The sequence below is a fragment of the Octopus sinensis genome, linkage group LG11 (genome assembly GCF_006345805.1).
Source record: "Octopus sinensis linkage group LG11, ASM634580v1, whole genome shotgun sequence".
Lineage (NCBI taxonomy): Eukaryota > Metazoa > Mollusca > Cephalopoda > Octopoda > Octopodidae > Octopus > Octopus sinensis.
Genome location: NC_043007.1, coordinates 44,939,171 through 44,959,836, shown reverse-complemented (window position 1 = coordinate 44,959,836; position 20,666 = coordinate 44,939,171). Strand labels below are relative to the sequence as shown.

The following is a 20,666-nucleotide window of genomic DNA, read 5'->3' as shown; positions in this document are numbered from 1 at the left end:
TTCCGGAGAGTTTTACAGATTTTCCTATTCAAGCTTTAAATAAAAGTTAAAACAAATTACATACGAAAAGCGTTTATTCATCAAAATATGACCCATCATATTCTGCTGTCTGTTGCCGTCGTTGTGCCAGAAGCTCAATTACACGCTTCAACTATTTAGCTGGTTTACAGGCAAAAAGGCCGTTTTCAACCTTATCCACATTGTTGAGTCTCCTTCTATACAGGATATGAACTACGACTCGGAAAACCTGGTAATCTGAAGATGCAAGGTCTGGACTGTAGACAAAGTGAGGCAGCACTTCAGTCCCAAGAGTTCCTAAAGTTTGTGCCTGGTCACATCGGCAGTGCGTTCTAGGGCATTGCCATGTGCGTCTTCGAATGACAAATGCTACGTAGCGATCTTTCAAAGTATCATATACCCGCTGCAGTTGTTGCGCATGAAGGTTAGCATTCACAGAATGACCATCACTGGGACGAGTTCAAAGTGCAACACCCCATCGAAATTCTACGAAGCACACAACATCAACTTCTTTTCAAACCCCACTTGTTTAACTACAGGTTTTGAAGCCTGGTAGGAACGAAGCCACTGATTTCTCTAACTAGGATTGCGAAAATAGGTCTATTTTTCATCCCTAGTTACAATTAGGCACCAAAAATGAGCATCTCGAGGATTTACCAGCAGTCGTTTGCAAATGTTCACACGTCGTTGATCCTAGTCATTTGTTAGTTCATGAGGAACTTCTCGACAGCGTATATTCACAAGTCCTAGCTTATGAAGGTCAAGTGACGATCGATGGTACTTTATGATAGACTAAGATCTGCCGACAATTTACAAGTGCTTGTGCTTGGCTATTGCTCAAAATTTTAATCAAGGCCTCATCTTCCACAGCAGAAAGTCTCCTTGAATTTGGTTTATCTTCGAGATTGGAGTCACCTTCCTTGAAATGTCTGCACTAGTTTTGTGTTAAACGTTCGTTCACAGTTCCAGAATCTTCCGCATCGTTAATTTCTTTTACCTCTGCTTTTGCACTCAATCCTTTCTTACAAACATGGTGTTAAATGTTTCTAATTGCAATTTTTTACCACTAATTGTGTATGTCTGTGTGTTTGTGTGTGTGTGTGTATGTGTGTGTGTGTGTGTGTGTGTGTGTGTGTGTGTGTGTGTGTGTGTGTGTGTGTGTGTGTGTGTGTGTGTGTGTGTGTGTGTGTGTGGTGACTCTTTTAAATTCTACCAATATTTGTTTGGACCCATCGGTCTCAAAATAGTCAACTTTGTTGAAAATTTCCTTTTTCTTAGTCAGTACTAGACTATTCTGGTTATCGAATCTCATGTCTATTGGGAAGAAAATATATAGATGACAGTCTCTGGCAGTGAGCAGTCTTCGATTTTAGTTTTGCACAACCTATATTTATCAAATCAATGTTTCCTACCGTTTATGCTCTAGAACTTTGTAGGGATCTCTTGTTCTTGAATTGCATGGAGGTAGCCTTCAAAATGGGATGTCATAAACTTGTCGGTACTCCATGCCAACTTTTAATATAGCTTATTCTCTTTATGACATGCGTCTTTCGTGTCAAGCAGCCATGCACTATCTTCTCAATGAACTACATCAGATTTATAATTTGGTCTTCTGATTAATAGAATTCACTAATCCTCCTTGGGATGATATGCACGTCACTTCGCCTCTCAGTTTTATTTCAAGATTTCTTGCTATTAGAGAAAGAACCGATTTCTATACATTAACAATGTGAGCAATTATAATGTATATAAAAATGTAGAACGGCATTAGCTGTAACATTTCGTTTACAAAAAATTCTCTTAAGCTGCTTAGTGTGTTAAAAACATATAACTCGCTGAGAATATTTTCAGCGGATCGTCAGAGACTTGTGTTTCGACTTGATTTGGTCTCCTCAGTGGCATACACTTTCGGACTGCCTGTGCAATCTCGAAATTCTCGTTCCGATATAGAAAGCAATAAACAAAGCTTTCACTGATTTGTGCGAAAGCTGAATGTAGGTTAAAATAACGGTGTGTATATAACATTTAAAATATCTATATACACGTAGATCTTGTATATACCCTACTTAAGACAGTAGGGCATGATTTGAACGATGTTTGGTTGCTATTTCTGGTAGGTTGAACGATTACATAGAGACCCTTCATTGAATCTACTGAGATTATGAATTAGGTAAATCTAAGATATATTTTTCAAATTAAAATGCAAACAAAATATTAAATAAAAAAGAAACAAACACAGATTCGTTTGAATTTTAGCAAAATATTTATTGATCAGAAAAAAATTCAATATTTAATATAATATTCATTATCTTTTGTAAGTGGTCTATGGCATGTAAGCCAGCAGTAAAATCGTCCCATGCATGTGAGCAGCACTCAAATTTAGATATCAATTAATTAAATTTAACCAAATTAATGTTATAAATTAATTAATACCGATTAGCTGCACTTTTTTTTTTTATTCGGACGAGACTTTCTGAATACACTTTAGCAAGATTATATTCTTTTATATCAAATTTAAAAGTAAATATGAATAATTTTTTTGTTCTTATTTTATGTCGTGTGTGTTATACAGCTGTATGCGTGTGTGCGAGTGTATATGTGTGGGCGTGTGTTGTGAGTGTATACGTACGGGTGTATGTCTGTGTATAAATATAAATCTATATGAAAACATCAGTAATTATATAATTTATTAGGTGCACGCAATGAATCATTAGCGATTTGGCAGTTACCGAGCTATTCACAATCAGTATGTTTACGTTCGAATCTGCAAGAACGTATTAAGAATGAATAGGATACGTTGTCGTTCGGATTCTCGTTGTTCTGCGCGCATCATATCAATTACTATCTCTTTAGTAAACATCGCAAGCATCAGCAGATAATTTGTTTGCTTATTTCTAGAAACAAGGTCCACAACTCGTGTTTAGATTCATTGTCCTGATATAGCTTTGACTGAAGAGACACACAATAAGGTCGAAACACCTCATCAATGAATCGTATGTGTTATGAACACACAAAAGCTAAAAAGAGATGATCTCCTATGACGAAATACAACAGCAATCAGCATGTTCACGTTCGAATCTCCCAGAAAGAATGAATAAATATGTTAGTGATATAATTTTGTGACTATATAATATTTAAATACGTTAATGCTACAATAATTATATAAGCTATTCGTAATTTTTATTTTATGTCTTATGTTTCTAGCCAGAAGCAAATACTTAGAGCCGTCTTCTTAACTCCAGAAATAAAAGGGATTGTTTGTTTGTTTGTTTTTTTATACTTAATCTCATGTTAATTCAGGAGAATTCTTGATTTCATAATTTAATCTTCCTTGATGGGTGTTCAATTGCTTTTCTCTTCAATCTCCACACGAAAATAGATGCAAAGAAGCAAGGATTTATCTTGTCTAATAGCTAGGCCACCATATGTTTGTGTGTGTGTGTATGTATGTGTGTGTGTGTGTGTGTGTGTGTGTGTGTTTGCGTGCGTGTGTGTGTGTATGTGTGCGTGTGTATATGTGTATGGGAAGTAAGACAGAAAATAAAAAAAGGAGGAGGTATGAGAAGAGAGGGCTATAACAGTATACCTGGGTAGATGGGGATGTATTTAACTGTTTCGAAGAGACACATTACATTGTAATAGCAGCATGACACAGACAGACAGCACATCTATGAGGTAGTGGTGTAGCACTAGAAAAGGGGGTAGACAGAAGATAATATCTCTGTGAGATAATAGTGTAGCAGTGGTAGAAGAATTAGAGACGGGAAACAGTTTATCTTTGGATTCGTGATGTAATAGCGGAAGAAGAAACAGAGAGAGGAAGTTTACAGGTCAGTGGTGTTATAGCTATTGAAGAAACAGCACATTTGTGGACCGGTGGTTGAAGTCTATAGACACACTTGGTCGAAAAACCATTGTGTATGAAACATCATCCCTTACATATGACTGGTACTGCAATGTAGACCGTAATTTGTCATGTAAATAGTTAGCAAATTGATCGAATCTGAAATATTTTCTGGTTCTGACTTAACTGTCCAGTATTTATAATGTCACTTTGTCAACAAGTGATCAGAGATTGATTTCTAGCAAGTATAAGGACTTTGAAGGTTGGTTCATATCTAGAGATATCGCTTTGAGGTGTAATTAACCATCTTCATCACTTCGTAATGACTAGATTTTTGACAGGACGAGGCATGTCACTTTGTGAAGCCTCAAATATATTGTTCATCACTAGAGGCAGACTTTGTTCATGACTAGATTCTGTTCATGACTGACTAGACTGACTAGAGACATCAAGATGTCACAGGTTTCCAATATCAGGGTTAACCTGAGGTCAAACATTTGGAAGGAATACTAAAATAGGTGATATAGATCCCAGTGATATCCATTTTGCTATGATAAATTTAAAAGAACAAGATAGGGAAAATTTAGCAATGTAAGAAAACGTCATGGCTAACTACGAAAAGAATCAGTATAATGTTGATCTGAAAAAAAAAAGAACCAACAAATAGAGACAAGCCAATCTATGAGAAAGGGTAATGAAGAGCCTCAAATTAGCCATGGATTTAAGATATTTCAGAACAATATCAGAAGATGTGAGGTCAAAGACATAAAATGGCGGAATAGACCCAGTTGCAGGGGCTTTAGTAAAATTATACCAGTCAGGTAAAATAAAAAAGATTACAATAACAAGGAGAACTAATTTTTTATGAGCAATAATAATTTCAATTGCACTTTATGGGAGCAAAGCATGGATGTTGAATGTTGAGAGTGAGAAAGAGATCAAAGATTATGACCTTTGAAGTTTAATAGTATGATGGGTCGTATTCCATAGGGAGAAGGGGAAGATCGAACTAAAGAGTGTTAGGAAAGAAAAAGTGAAGAAATTGCGGCAAACTAAAACAAACTCTTCAGTTAATTGTTAAAAGCGGAAATGGTTTGGTTAATTGTTAAAGACGGAAGTAATTTGGTTATGTAACGTGATACGGGAAGAATGCGGTCGTATACTGAAAAACCACCGTCTTGCCTATCTCTAGTAAAAGGGAAACGGGGTATTACACAGTGGATGGTTGATCAGTATCAAGAAAGAAGAGAAAGAGAGACGGTGGAAAATTTGAGGTTGGCTAATGACCAGGAAAGAAAGACGAGTGAGTCACGTATTTTGCTCTGCTCTGCATGTGCTATGCGCGTGCGCACATACACACTAACACACATATTTGTGTGTGTGGTTGTTCGATATTTCTTATTGTTTGTCTGTGCGTGTCTGTGTCCGTAGCATTAATGTTTACCAGTATGTCGAATTTTACCCTTTAAAAAACCCTGTATCCTAGTTATTTGATAGATATCTATAAGACCAGCACCAGATTTAAAATAAGTACTATGATCAATAAAATCGATTAAGATACCCGCTTAAAGGCCATAATTACCTAGTATGACGGCAATCCAATGACAAAAACTAGTTAAAGATTAAAATATATATACTACAAACAAAAAAGGATATGTTTAACTCCTAACAATGTTCAGACGTTTCAGGACTGTTTCTCAACATTGTATATTTCTTCGCCATCATAATGATATTTACCATAATAATACTTATCATTATTACAAACAACTTCATAGTTATAATTAAAAAGCAGTTTCATCGCTTAGGTTCACAAAAGAATGATGAAATTAACAGGTTTTCATTCTAAAAAGAAAGAACAGAAATACAATAAAGAAGTTTAATGGAACGAATGGGTATATACAGATTAAACATCAAACTCTCTCTCCCACTCCCTCTCTCTCTCTCTCCCACTCTCTCTCTCTATCTATCTATCTATCTATCTATCTATCTATCTATCTATCTATCTGTCTCGTTCTCTTTCTCTTTCCCGTTATTTCTCTCTTTCTCTCCATTTTTTCCTTTTCTCTCTCTCTCTTTCATTTTCCATTTCTATCTTTTGCTCACTTATTCTCTTTCCTCTCTCTCTCTCTCTCTCTCCCTTTATTTCGTTATTGCTTTCTGGTCTGGGTTAATTCTGTTTGGAATCATTCCTTATCGTTTGTGATTTTATTTTAAGTTTCACCGAACGGTCAGTTTTTACTATTTCTTATGTTCAGCGTGTACACAAATGTCTCTCTCAAAGTCGTACACACACACACACACATACACACACACACACACACACATGCATAAATGTTCGAGTGTGTGTGTCTGCTGCACACACTTTTGCGATATTAGGCAATAAAAATTAATGACATAAGAAATCAAACCAAGAATCACGGATATAAAGAACGATTCCACACTCTGTTATTCACTCGGACAACAGAACGATAAAACAAGAAAAACCTCACTCACGCCCTCTCTGTCTCTCTCTGTCTCTCTCTGTCTGTCTGTCTCTCTCTCTCTCTCTCTCTCTAGTTATGCATACATGTATTTATGTATGTATGTATGTAACACACACACACATATATATATATATAACTACGTGTATATAAATATAAACAAACATTTTTTTTTATAAGTGTTGAAATGTGTATTGTAAGATACAAATAAGATAATAATCTATGTTTGAACGCAGAGATGCCGTTAGAAAGCGGTAAAGTTTGTCAAGAACTTGCCATGGCTGATTGATGACAAATTTTCCTGTTTTTTCAAGATGATTTACACAATATATACATATATATATATATATATAATATATATAATATATATATATATATATATATATATATATAATATAACAGGACCAGTTACTGCAACAGCCCGGGTTTCAGGGGCCCACAGCTTTTTAATATTCTCCCAAATAGCCTGAGGAACCTGCACAAAGTAGATATAGGCGTTTTTAAATCAAAGCTGGACCTCTTCCTGTCGAAAGTCCCAGATGAACCTACCTCACAGCAAGAGGAGCAAATGAGGGTAGCTACATCAAACTCCATTCTTCACCAAGTTCCACATATTGGAGGAGGCTCTCAGTAATAACAGTAATAACAGTGTAGTAGCAAAACGGCGGTGCATCAGCATGGCCGCAGCTCTGAGCTGAAACTATAGAAGAAGAAAGAAACATTGCTTGTGACGATTCACTTCTTCGATAAACTAAATCTCCATCTCACAGGTTTGGGTAATGTGTACGTATGTAATTTACTGTAGATTTGCTACTATATATGTGAGTGTACGCTCGTGTGTGTGTATGTGTGTGCGTGTGTGTATGTGTAGTGGATTGTAGTTTAATTTCTTGTGAATAAATTCTGACTATTCGTTACTTGACATAGTTAGCTATTTATTACGACTAATGTGTTTATGGTTAGAATCTGTCCTCACATATCATCTTACGTAATATCTTCAAAACAGTCATCATCCGAACGCAGAAAATCCAAGTGAAATATATTGCTCATTAAGCTTGATTATGCAAACAAGGATTTACAATGGAAATCAAATATTCTGGGCATCTGTGACCAGTTATAATTATTTGCAGCACTTGTTAATTATATTGGATAGAACTTTACATAAATTCTCTCTATTACAAATATTCAAATACAAAGATCGCTAATTTTCTGACAGTTTATCCATTCTTTATTTTAGTCACCCAAAAATAAATGATTGACCTCAAACTTTTCATGAAGAATGAGTTGTGCTTCTTAACACACTTTAACCGAGTTTTGTGTGGCCAGGGGTTTTTAAATGGGATAGTAAATCATAAAATCAACAATAATATAATTGAATAATTGATGTAGATTTCACTGATTTGCCTCATGAATTACAGGAATATGTTCTGTGGCACGAAACTTAAAAACACAAAATGTATTAAGAACTGAAACTGCAATGTAAGATCGAATCTACCCTGATGACGAAGGCTCATCTTATCTAATGGTGATTGTTTCCATTGCAGCCGCATATTGTGATTAACTACATCTGCCAACATTATGATGGAACTCCGAGCCCTCAGAAACAGCTGTTAGACTTATAACGCCTTTCTTCCACCCGTTTCATTTTCTCTGTCGTTTGTACTATGTGTAAGTTAGATCTATTAATATAAATATCTATTTATTTATACTTAAATATTCGACATCTGAAAGTCTCCACTTTTTGCTTTCTCTCGTTTTGCATCTCTACATATATACATATTTTGTATTTCATGCCCATACTATTTTATATATATATATATATATATATATATATATATATATATATATATATATGACTGAGTATCTGTGAGTGTGTGTGTGTATGTATGTTTGTGTGTGTGTGTGTGTGTGTGTGTGTGTGTGTGTGTGTGTGTGTGTAAACTTGCAGAACTTCTGAAGTTCGCAACTGATGTTCTCCAAACTGAGAACATACATTACTTATGTTCTAGAGATGGTTTTAGATTCTTCAAATTTTTCACATAATGAGTAATGGGGCCCCTGAGGGCTGAAAACCCCACTTTCCTAGGGTACATACGATGCCCGCATGGTCCACGCATTGCTTCTGTTCAAACTGGAAAAAAACAGTTACTGAAACGATATAAGTAAGTTGTATTAAATGGATGAACCGATGTAAACTTCAAACTGCGTTGTCTAAGTGGTAGCAATAATAGTTTGTTGCTGTGGTACCATGTGTATCAATTTGTTGGAATAAAAACTGTTTGGTACGCACTATGTTTATTATGAAAAATATGTTAAAATATGTTAAATCCTAAGCAACTATTCAATTATTTTCTTTTAGCTTCAGTATGAAAGTCTTCCTTCTAAGCATAGACGAAGCCCATACAAATATTCTTCAGCTATTGATTACAAATCGAAATATCGCATGTACATTAACCTACTAATTTATGCTGCCTAAGACCCAACCACGTTAGTTAGAAACTGTCTTTAATTTGACCTTGCGTGCCCGGACGCTGCGGCAGAATTGTTTTCGTTTGGGAGCTGAGTTGTCCTCACAATGGTCGCACGCTGCTTACCCGAAGGAGTGCACGGTTGACCCACGACTATTGATTCCCAAACACGTCAGAACCCAAAGTCACGTGACCCAACCACGTTTGTTAGAGACCGTGTCCTTAATGTAACATTGTGTACCCCGATGCTGCATGCAGAATTGTTTTCGTGTGGGAACTGAGTTGTCCTCACATTGGTCACACGCTATTTACGCGGAATGCACGGTTGAGCCACGACTATTGATTCCAAGCCGAAATATCGCTTGACAATATTGTTTTCAAGCGCTTCCTTGCCAATCCCCACCTTATCATGTAATTTCTTTCATGTATATTTCTCTTCTGTAGTGTTGTTGAGCGCGCCCACGGGCTTAATTTATCACATAGATGTAGTTCCCATGTCTGTTGATTATTCATCATGGTAGCGGCAGCGGCAGCGCCGGCAGCCGCAAAGTATATCCACCGAGAGCTTTTTGTTGTGTTCGAAAATTACATACTCCCATCCACTTTTCCATGACAAGGTTAGGGTCTGCAATCTTTCAAACAGCCGCATGACACGTCACTTTGTCGCATTAGCCCTTCATTTACTCCACAAATATTTTGTCGTCAATGGTGCACTTCCCCGTATCACGTTTCAACTGAACTGTACCATATATAGAAACTATGCCATTTAAATCCCGACCAACACCGAGTATCTCTGCTAGTATTTAATATATCTAATCCGTTTATCTGCGTAATTGCATATATATACATATATATATATATATATATATATATATATATATATATATATATATATATATATATATATATATATTATATATATATATATGCCATGATAGGTCGTTAGCCACTACACACATTTTCTCTCTCCTTGGTTTTTCTGTGTCACTTTCTGTAGAAGAGCGTCGGCTCGAAACATAAAAGACTTCTTCTATTCCTGAGCGTTATACTAATACACCTATTTGTTTTGTACACCACCTGTCTTCGTCTTTTGTTTTTTTCGTAAACTCTCCCTATATATATTAATGATATTAGGGAGTATAACTCCAAACTTACAGGGAAAATTTCAATTCAATATTAAATCAAATTTCACAATATAGCGATAGACGTAAACCAAAACATAAATAACAAATATTATATATTTTTATAAAACATATAACTAGATCTCAAAAAGTATAAAATTGAATGATCAATATATAATAAATTGATCATTCATTTTTATACTTTTTGAGATCTAGTTATAAAAATATATGTTTGTTATCTATGTCTATCACTGTTTGAGTTGCATGATAGTGGTTTTATCTCTAATTTATATTTATATATACACACACACATATATATATATATATATTATATATATATATATATATATATATAATATATATATATATATATATATATATATAATATATCATGAGAGGGCATGACTTAGTGGTTGGGGTGTTGCACTCACATTCGCTAGATCATGATTTCAATTCCAAGACCGGATAGTGCGTTATGCTCTTGAGCAAAATACTTCATCTCACGTTGCTCCTCAATCACTTCGATACCTAACACGTGAGCCCATACATAGAGGAGGGGCAAATTGTCGAGGTCAGTTGAGCATTGAAAGGAATGCCTTGCTGTATTTCTTCCGAACTTCGCTCTGTACTCAAATCCCGCGTGGTCAACTTAATGTTTTTTGTGGGTTCAGAGCGGTGAACTAATAGAACTGTTCGAACATCGGTAGGATGCCATGCGGTATTCTTTTTCACTCTGTGCGTTCCCAGTTCAAATTCCACCCCGTCAACGAAAAAGGATAATATTTCTGTCAAGAGTTGCAACTGACACATAGTGTCAGCAATTTGAAAATCCAATGGAAGCATAATGTACATGGTTCGATTGAAACGTCGATTGTTACATTATATATCCAACATTTAAACTCTACGAGATTCGTTCAGTGTTCTTTTGCTTGTACAACTATTTGTGTGTGAAAGCGTGTCTAAATTCGCTTTGTGTGTGTGTGTGTGTGTGTGTGTGTGTGTGTGTGTGTGTGTGTGTGTGTGTGTGTGTGTGTGTGTGTGTGTGTGTGTGTGTGTGTGTGTGTGTGTGTGTGTACTTACTCCTATCTACTTTTCCGGTGGTCCCCTGCGGAATCGTAGAACAGCTTCCAATTCATTAGCATACCCCAGTTTCTTCTGTAAAAACATAACCAAAGACATAACAGAGTTAAAAGCAGAAAGTGGTGAACCAATCAGGGAGACACTACTACAAATAACGAACCAAATCTCTTAATTTCACATTATCGTACTAAAGAAGGGAAGATACAGTCGATAATGTACTGAAAGAAGCCCATTGTGTATGTGTGTGTGCTTGTGTGTCTGTGTTTGTCCCCACCCCCATCACCACTTGACAATTGTTGTTGGTGTGTTTACGTCCCCGTAACTTAGCGGTAGGTTCGGCAAAAGAGACCGATAGAATAAGTACCAAGCTTAATAGAAAAAATACTGGGGTTGATTCATTCGACTAAAACTTTAAGGCGGTGCCCCAGCATGACCGCAGTCTAATAACTGAAACAGGTAAAGGACAAAAGATAAAAGATAAGAAGGTATATATACAATACAATATATATACATGTATATATATATATATATATATATATATATATATATATATATATATATATATATATATATATATATAGGAGAATATAGTAGTTCGCTTGAAGCATTGTGTATTGTTTGTAAAATATAACGTATCTTGGATGGCACAACAATGCAGAGTGGACTATAATAACCGCTATAATTTAATTTCCCATAGTCTGATATATTAATAATATTTTGGAATATCGCTAGGAATTGATCGATCACTGCTATAATCGGTTTTCCAACGGTTACTGAAATTTTTTCCGGAAGCGTCTCTGCAGTGGTCTCACGAAACTCCTTCCGGAATTCCTCATTAGAGATACGTGAGGGCGGCCATGTCTCAAGCTAGTGTGTGTTGGGACATCCGCAGCGCTGTTTCTAAGTTATGCATTATACGTACCTTTATATATATATATATATATATATATATATATACATATATAATACATGAGCATGTTGTCAAAAATGATGTAGTTAAATAATATATTGATTGCCAACCTCCAGCCTGTTGTTAATTTGAGGCCTTAGTCTGTCTATTGGGATAGCTTCCTTAATTCTTAGATTACCCAAATTTTTATCAATGGTCTCAATTGTGACTGTTATGCCTTTGTCGGTATTCCGACATCTGTCAAGATGTTTTCTGAAGAAGGAGGCTCTCGAGTTCAGATGTTCTTTGATGCGAATGTGTAACGGTTTTGTTGTGCTATCCACATAGAACTTGTTGCATTTGTTACATTGTATTCTATACACAACATTTTACCCGTTGGCATAAATCTGTGTCACGGATGGGGCAGTTAGCTAGTGTGCATTGATTGCTGTCCCTTTCTCGTTTCTTTGCTAGGTGTCTTATCGGAGAGGGGCCGGAGTGGGTTAGTTGTATGTCTAACCCTTCTCTTCTTATGGCTCTTTGGATGGCTGTAGTTATCCTCTCGCTAAAATGGGGTATTTTAAGGAAGTATGTGTTGCTGGGTTTTCTGTGTGCTCGACGTGTTATACTTAACATACTAATATAAAGTCTGAAAGACCAAATAAAATCACAGTCTGATGCGGGCTAGTAAAACGAAACTTCGAAATCACTGTCAACATTTGATACATCGATACAAGTACACATACATGCACTAGTATTCCGCTAAGTCTCCACCCTTCAGTGAATTACATATTTATACTTGCCTTATGCTTGTGACCATCCAGGTGACACTGAAGTTTGTAACCTTCCTCATAACCAAGCATTTGCTCAAGTTCATTCATTGTTAAAGAGAACAACTCGCGGGCATCATATTTCCAGAGAATATTGCAGGTTCTGTATCAAAAGAAAATGCTAATTTAATGTTAATGATTTTCGTTAAATACTACGTGAACTATCTGCAAGTATAGTATTTCTTTTAGGACACATTATACACATGTGCGCTTGATCTATCATGCCTAAATATATATGTATCTATATTTAGTGTACAAAAGCTGAGTACACAAAAGCAATGTTACTTCTGGAAACAATATCATACAATAATGATTACAATAAAATTAAGAGCTTATGGCTGTGAAAGTTATATATATATTTAAATATGTTTCATGATTTGTGTTTCTATGCATCATGGTTTACATTCATTACCTAATTACATTTGATGTTGCAATTATATTGATGTTTGTAGTATGCACCTCAATTTATACAGTAAAATACATAATGTGTATGGATGTGTAAGTATATGTTCAGAATGATATCTTACGCCTGCGAATTCTTCTGAAATATATTTGGAAAGGTACCACAATGGAAATAAGTCTAAATCTCTAAGGAGATATCGATTCCTCAATCACAAGATTAGGGTTATCTGTAATGTATGTATATAATCGAAAAGCGTAAGCTCGAAACATCGAAGACTTTTCCAGTTTTCCCGAGCGTCAAACTAATACACTTCGCTTGTTGTTCCCTCACCCGTTTCTGTCTTTGGGCTTTTGTATATCTGAACCATATATATATATATATATATATACACGTCACCATGCGCTATTTTCCAAGTAATTGTTATCACTGAAATACCGACATCAAACTGCGACACCGCATGACCTTTCTCGACCAATCACAGACTAACGTCCAGTAGTAAACATTGACTTTCTTCAACCGAACTCTCAATCAGACCCAATGGTCGAAGACCTGCGACATGCTTGAAACTCAGAGTACCAAGGAATTTGAATCAAACTGTTTTTATCCATGTATATATATATATATATATATATATATATATATATATAATATATAATATATATATATATATATATATGCGCGTGTGTGTGTGTATGTATATATATATATACATGTATATATGTGTATATAGATATATATCTTAGATTAGTTTACATGAAATGTCGTATTTGAAAGGTAACAATAAAATGGTTCAGAATTGTTAGAGATCTGATTTACTTAATCAAAGTATGATCCATGCTCATTTATGACATTAACCCAATGTTTCTCTGTCATATATTCCATCTCTAAAAAATTCATCTTTTTCTTGTAATATAATGTCCGAATGCTTCAATTACCTTTTCTCTAAGAATGTTTTATTGCTTATGAAAAGCTTAAAATGCTTAAATAAATAATGATCAGTAGGAGAGAGATCAGGGGAATAGGGAGGCTGTTGCAAAATCTCATAATTCAGGCTCTGCAACTTTTGGCCCATAGTTTGAGGAGTGTGAAATTGTGCATTGTGGTGGAGCAAAAATGGGCCATTTCTATTCACTAGTTTTGGTTGCTTCTTTTTCAGATTCTCATGCATACAATCAATTTCCTGGCAATACGATGCTGATGTTACAATTTTTCCTTGTTGCAAAAAATCAATAATGAATAACTCCCTTCGGAGACCGCCATACAATGACCACTAACTTTTTAGGGTGCAATGGTGTGTCTGGGTAGTGTTTAGGTGACTCTCCTGCATCTAATCACTGTCCTGTTCTCCTGCTGTTGTCAAAGAGTATCCATTTCTCATCACAAGTAATTATTTGATACAAAAATGGTCTTTTTCTAGTCGAGAAAGCAATAAGGAGCACACTTCGAGGCGTCTGTTTTCTTGAACCTCGTTCAGTTGATGTGGAACAAACCTGTCCGTTTTCTTGACTTTTCCCACTTTTTACAGGTGTCCAAAAACAGTTGTGCGTGATGTTTGAAGTTCGGATGTAAGTTTTCGAAGCTTTGTTCTCGGATTTTGTTCAATCAAAGCATTTAATCCATCATGCCAAATAACTAATTTTGGCCTACCGCTTCGTTTATCTTCAAGGCTATCATCTCCTGAACGAGAGATTTGGAACCATCTCTGAACAGTTCTAACCTAGCTTTTATTCATCAATCAACCCTATTATACTCAATAAGGCACTCTGGCATGCACACAATAAAGCAGGTCTCTCTAGTTGTAATAAGATGGGTGATTTTAATTCTAATATTGACAACACAAAACATGATAAAATTCCTTTACAGAGTAAGAGAGGCAACTGTTATTTAAGCCCATTTTTTCACTCTAGAGGTATTTCACCGTTCTTTATAGATAGTACCACTTACAATTTGACTGTTACTAGGAAAACTATTTGGTTTGTTATTACGTATGGAAGGCAAATTAAATCTAATCTTCCTTTGCAGTTCCATGAAGCGGTTGGTAAGAACTTTCCAAAAAAATTCTAGATATTATTCAATTATTGATTCTCATATAGTTAGAGTTGCCTTCTCTAACACAAAGAATCTTTCACAAAAGTTCATTTTCTGAGAGTTCTAACATTAATTTTGTTAATACCATCCCTTCCAATAATAATAATAATAATAATAATAATAATAATAATAATAATAATAATAATAATAATAACAACATAGTTTTGGTCTCCAAGGAATTAAATTTATGTCTAATAATTCTAAGATTAAGAATTCTATATACCAATGTAGAATTACTTCCGGTACCGATGTCTATTTCTATATTGGCGCTTCCTCTTCCCAGTTATCTAAGATAATTTATGTGTGTGTGTGTGTGTGTGTGTGTGTGTGTGTGTGTGTGTGTGTGTGTGTGTGTGTGTGTGTGTGTGTGTGTGTGTGTGTGTGTGTGTGTGTGTGTGTGTGTGTGTGTACGTTTATCTTGTATCGGTTATCATAAGCAAAGTAAGCATATTTTATACATATATATATTGGAAAGATCGGCTGTTATATCAATAAAAAGAACGCAAACTTACTTAGATGTGAAGCCATTTCTTTGAAGCCATGCACGGACTTCCGGTTGGTTGGATGTTGAAGTAATACTAGATGAGCGTGGTTTTCGGTTCTGTTGCATGTGCTCATAGTCATTGGTAATGTGTGTGCTATCTATTTGAGCGACAATATTGTCAACTACGTCCATACCTGTGTTTTCTGAAAAATTAAAGACAAAATTGTTTAAATACAGCGGCCAAATTGAAACTGTCATAAGCGGCAAATAACCTGGAGGTGGGATATAGTGGCGCTAAATTCTTAGAGGGACCATGATTTTTCTCAAAAATCTTAGGCTTATCATCATGATGATGAGGGTGAACGTGACAAGTAGTTGTCATAACAGTAAGAATATTAATAACACTGTGTAACACAATTTTTGTCCTTGGGTAGCAACTGTTATTTCCTATTTGCTTACCCCTAGAATGTATGAAAAATGGCTAACATTTCCTTCAAACTTTGCTTTTGTAACATTTATTCAAGCCCCAAAGAACCCTTATCAGCACATGGTTATGATGCTCCCAGCCCACTACTCTTGGTCATGATCAAAGGGGCACATATTGTCAGCTAGTAAGGGCCATGGTCAAGTGGTTAAAGTCAAGCAACTGAGAAGTAAATTTGTAGTATTGAACAGAATATTTGCTATAACGATATTTCTGCTTTAGCAACTCGGCGCTGAATCTGTCTGAAATGTAATGGAAAATAGTGACAGTTTCAGAACACTAATGTCCAGGTCACAAAAGCAAAGTTTAAAAGGAATGGCAGTCATTTCCTTTGATTTCTAGATAGAAGCAAACAGAAAACAGCACTTATTGACCAAAGACAAAGAAAAAATTTTGTTACACTATGTAATTAGCCGTCGGCAGTTCAGGTGCAGGTCGTGAAGATGATGACAATGGAAATGTAAGTAGTAAGATGATACTAGCAGTAGTTGTTATAGTGGCGGTGGTAACAATATTCCAGAGTGGTTACAATCGTTGTTGCAGGAACACTAGAGGGTTGTTGTTGTCGTCGTCGTCTTCTTCTCTTCTTCTTCTTCTTCTTCTTCTTCTTCTTCTTCTTCTTCTTCTTCTTCTTCTTCTTCTTCTTTTCCTTCTTCTTCTTCTTCTTCTTCTTCTTCTTCTTCTTCTTATTCTTCTTCTCCTCATCCTCTCTCCCCTTCTTCTTCTTCTTCTTCTTCTTCTCTTCTTCTTCTTCTTCTCTCCTCCTCCTCCTCTTTTCTCTTCTTCCAATCAGGACTCACGCCATTAGCCACAAAGAATGATCTCTAAGCCTACTCTAAGCTACTAAGAATGCGTGTGGCAACTTGAAGATCCAGCCATCACACGCGATAGACGGGCAGTTGCACGGGCGCGAAAGCTACGTTGTTATCCTCATTCCGTAAACTGTGGCTTTTAACGGGTGGAGAGCTGAACCATCCTGGGGTACAGACGATTCACAATCTAGATTAGGGGCTGAAAGTTTACCACACCATAGTGGGTTACACCATGGTTCCTCTGCTTTGTGGCAGAAGTAGGAAGAAAGAGTGAGAGAAAGTTGTGGTGAAAGGGTACAGGGGGGTTCACCCCACCCCCACCCCGCCGGAGCCTCGTAGCACTTAGGTGTTTTCGCTCAATAAACACTCACAATACCCGGTCTGGGAATCGAAACCACGTTCTTACGACCGCGAGTCCGCTGCCCTAACCACTGGGCCATTGCACCTCCACTGGTTGTTGTTGTGTTGTGGTGGTGGTGGTGGCGGCGGCGGCGGCGGCGGCGGCGGCGGCGGCGGTCGACGTCGTCGTCGTCGTCATTGTCGTCATCGTGGTCGTCGTCGTCGTCATAGAGGTGACAAGGATAAGGGTGATAAATTTTACACATTTATCTAACAAAACGAAATAAACAATGCTAAAAAAAAGTAAAAGTCTGATAGAAACTTCATATTTCAACATGAATAGGATAAGCTTATAAATACAACAATATATTTATAATACAAATATAGATAGATAGATAGATAGATAGATAGATAGATAGATAGATAGATAGATAGATAGATAGATAGATAGATAGATAGATAGATAGATATACATGTTTGGGTGCATATTTATACACGCATGCATGCATGTACATATATATACACACCTATATATAAATGCATACAGATATATATATGCATACGCATACATATACCGAGAGAGGGGAGGAGAGAGAGAGATCTATACAAAAAGGATGTGTGTGTGCGTGTTTGTATATTCAAGTCATTTTTAATGATAAGAAGGAATATCCATAAAAGACAATTCCACTGAGACAATAAATATGGTAACTCTCAATCCCTCTCTCTCTCCTTCTCTCTCTCTCCCCCCCCCCTTCCCGCTTTTTCCCTCTAAAACAATTCTAACAGCATATTTCATATCATCAGGTTTATATATATTAACCAATTGACGTGGAATATAATTTAATGTCAGCAGAAAGTTATCTAGAAAAATAAAATAACATTTTAAAAAATGGAAACGAAAGAATATTATTTTTAAAAATGTACAAGTTAAAAGAAAAATCGTATGGTTTAATAATGATGACACCAAGAACAATAGTAAAAATAAAGAAAATCTCTCATATGTAGAAATAAAGATGATAATAATGATGATGATGATGATGATGATGATGATGATGATGATGATGATGATGATGGTCTCTAATATAGATAGGCATTATCATACCCCTTGTCCTCATTCACATTATCCTTATCATCAATCCCCATTGTCGTTGTTGTCATAATCCTTACCACAAACAATATTGTCCATACTTCATCTTCACAATTCTCATCATTGTCATCAAAATTTTCATCAGCATGGTAGCTGTTGTCATCATCGTTGTCACCAGCATCATCACCATCACCAGTATAAATGTTTGTCGAAAAACGGTGAATCTGAAGGGATCTTTTTTTAAATCTTTCAGTGCGCGCCTCGTGAGTCAGGGTAGCTGTTCCAGCGCATCTCCCTCACCACCCTCGGTAACAACGCTTTCTCTTCTGGGTACATGAAACAGAGTCTGACTTAAATGAAATCGTACGTTCCACTCCTTGAATACTTAGATCCACGCAATGATTTATTGTTTCCAATAATTTATTTTTTCCAGGCTTAGGAGTGGCTGTGTGGTAAGTAGCTTGCTTACAAACCACATGGTTCCGGGTTCAGTCCCACTGCGTGACACCTTGGGCAAGTGTCTTCTACTATAGCCCCGAGCCGACCAAAGCCTTGTGAGTGGATTTGGTAGACGGAAACTGAAAGCAGCCCGTCGTATATATGTATATATGTGTGTATGTGTGTGTATATGTTTGCGTGTCTGTGTTTGTACCCCCAACATCGCTTGACAACCGATGCTGGCGTGTTTACGTCCTCGTAACTTAGCGTTTCGGCAAAAGAGACCAGTAGAATAAGTACTAGGCTTACAAAGAATAAGTTCTGGGGTCGATTTGCTCGACTAAAGGCGGTGTTCCAGCATGGCCACAGTCACATGACTGAAACAAGTAAAAGAGTAAAAGAGTAAAGAAATTAGTAACATTTGGTTATATTGAGATCGTGGTACTGGTACTGACGCTCAGCAGGCGAATAGTTTCGACACACGGGGCCCAGACATTTATAGGAAGAGAGCACTCGATTAAACGGACCCTAGTAATTAACGAGTGCTTTATTCAAGAGATGTAAAGCAAAATCAATTACAGCAGATTTTGAACATAGAGCACAAATGGATGTAACTAAATACTAACTCCTAGCTGGCATGACCGTATGTAAGAAGCTTGCTTCCCAATCACATGGTTCCGAGTTCAGTCCCACTGCGTGGCACCTTGAGAAAGTGTCTTCTGCTATAGCCTTGGGATGACAAAAGCTTTTTGAGTTGATTTGGTAGACGGAAACTGAAAGAAGCCCGTCGTATATATGTACATATATACATATTTCCGTAGAAATATCTATGGAAATCGATATTTCCAGTGAAATATAATAAAACCGGATCCATTTCCTCCTTTAATATCCGGATTGATTTCATACACAATATGGACTCCAATGAAATATATATACATATATATATGCATGTGTGTGTGTGCACGTGTGTGTGCACGTGTGCACGTGTGTGCACGTGTGTGCACGTGTGTGCACGTGTGTGCACGTGTGTGAGTGCATGTGTCTTTGTGTCTGTGTTTGTCCCCCTCCTCACCACCTGACAACCGGTGTTGGTGTGTTTACGTCACATTAATTTAGCGGTTTGGCAAGAGAGGCTGACAGAATAAGTACTAGCCTTTAAAAACAAGTCCTGTGGTCGATTTGTTCGACTAAAAAATAAAGACCTTCAAGGTGGTGTTCCAGCATGACCGCAGTCAAATGACTGAAACAACTAAAAGAATAAAAGAATAAAATAGACACAAGACCCCAAATTTGGTTGGGGAAGGATTTCTCGATAAATTTTGGTTCAGTTCATGGGTGGTACTTTATTTTATTGTTTCCTGAAAGATGAACTATAAAGTTGACTGTAGTAGGATTGGAACTCAGAATATAAAAAGACAAAAGAAAAATACTTCAAGGCATTCTACACAACTCTTTACCGATTCTGCTTGTCCATAACTCTCTCTGACAACTCTACCATACCCTCAACCTGATATTGTACCACATCCTCATCCTGATGATCTACCAGTTCTACTATTCACCACTCCGATGTCCTACAGATTTTGGCGATCTACCGCCCTTAATAATAATAATAATAATAATAATAATAATAATAATAATAATAATAATAATAATAATAATAATAATAATAATGATGATGATGATGATGATACTAAAAATGCTTTTGTTTATATTTTTTGGTAATTTGCATATTTTTGTTCAAATAAAAGCAACAAAATGTAATAAAACAAGTCAGAAAATATAATGATCTTAATGATACGAG

The 20,666-nt window shown here is 36.3% G+C and overlaps 1 protein-coding gene across 1 annotated transcript; it reads right to left on the bottom strand.

Annotated features, from left to right (window-relative positions):
* Positions 1-2,272: 2,272 nt before the first annotated feature.
* Positions 2,273-18,552, bottom strand: LOC118760869 (epidermal growth factor receptor kinase substrate 8-like protein 2). Its single transcript, XM_036507452.1, has 5 exons — positions 18,508-18,552; positions 15,734-15,908; positions 12,704-12,833; positions 11,012-11,086; positions 2,273-5,704 (listed from the first exon to the last, which is right to left on the bottom strand). The coding sequence occupies exons 1-4, from the start codon at positions 18,524-18,526 to the stop codon at positions 11,018-11,020; spliced, it is 393 nt and encodes a 130-aa protein (XP_036363345.1). The 5' UTR covers positions 18,527-18,552; the 3' UTR covers positions 2,273-5,704; positions 11,012-11,017.
* Positions 18,553-20,666: the final 2,114 nt, after the last annotated feature.

Coding starts and splice junctions, on each gene's coding strand:
- LOC118760869 (XM_036507452.1), bottom strand. Junction 12,834..15,733: donor AGAAATGGCTTCACATCTAA/GTAAGTTTGCGT, acceptor CTTTTGATACAG/AACCTGCAATATTCTCTGGA. Junction 11,087..12,703: donor TGGATGGTCACAAGCATAAG/GCAAGTATAAAT, acceptor ATGTTTTTACAG/AAGAAACTGGGGTATGCTAA.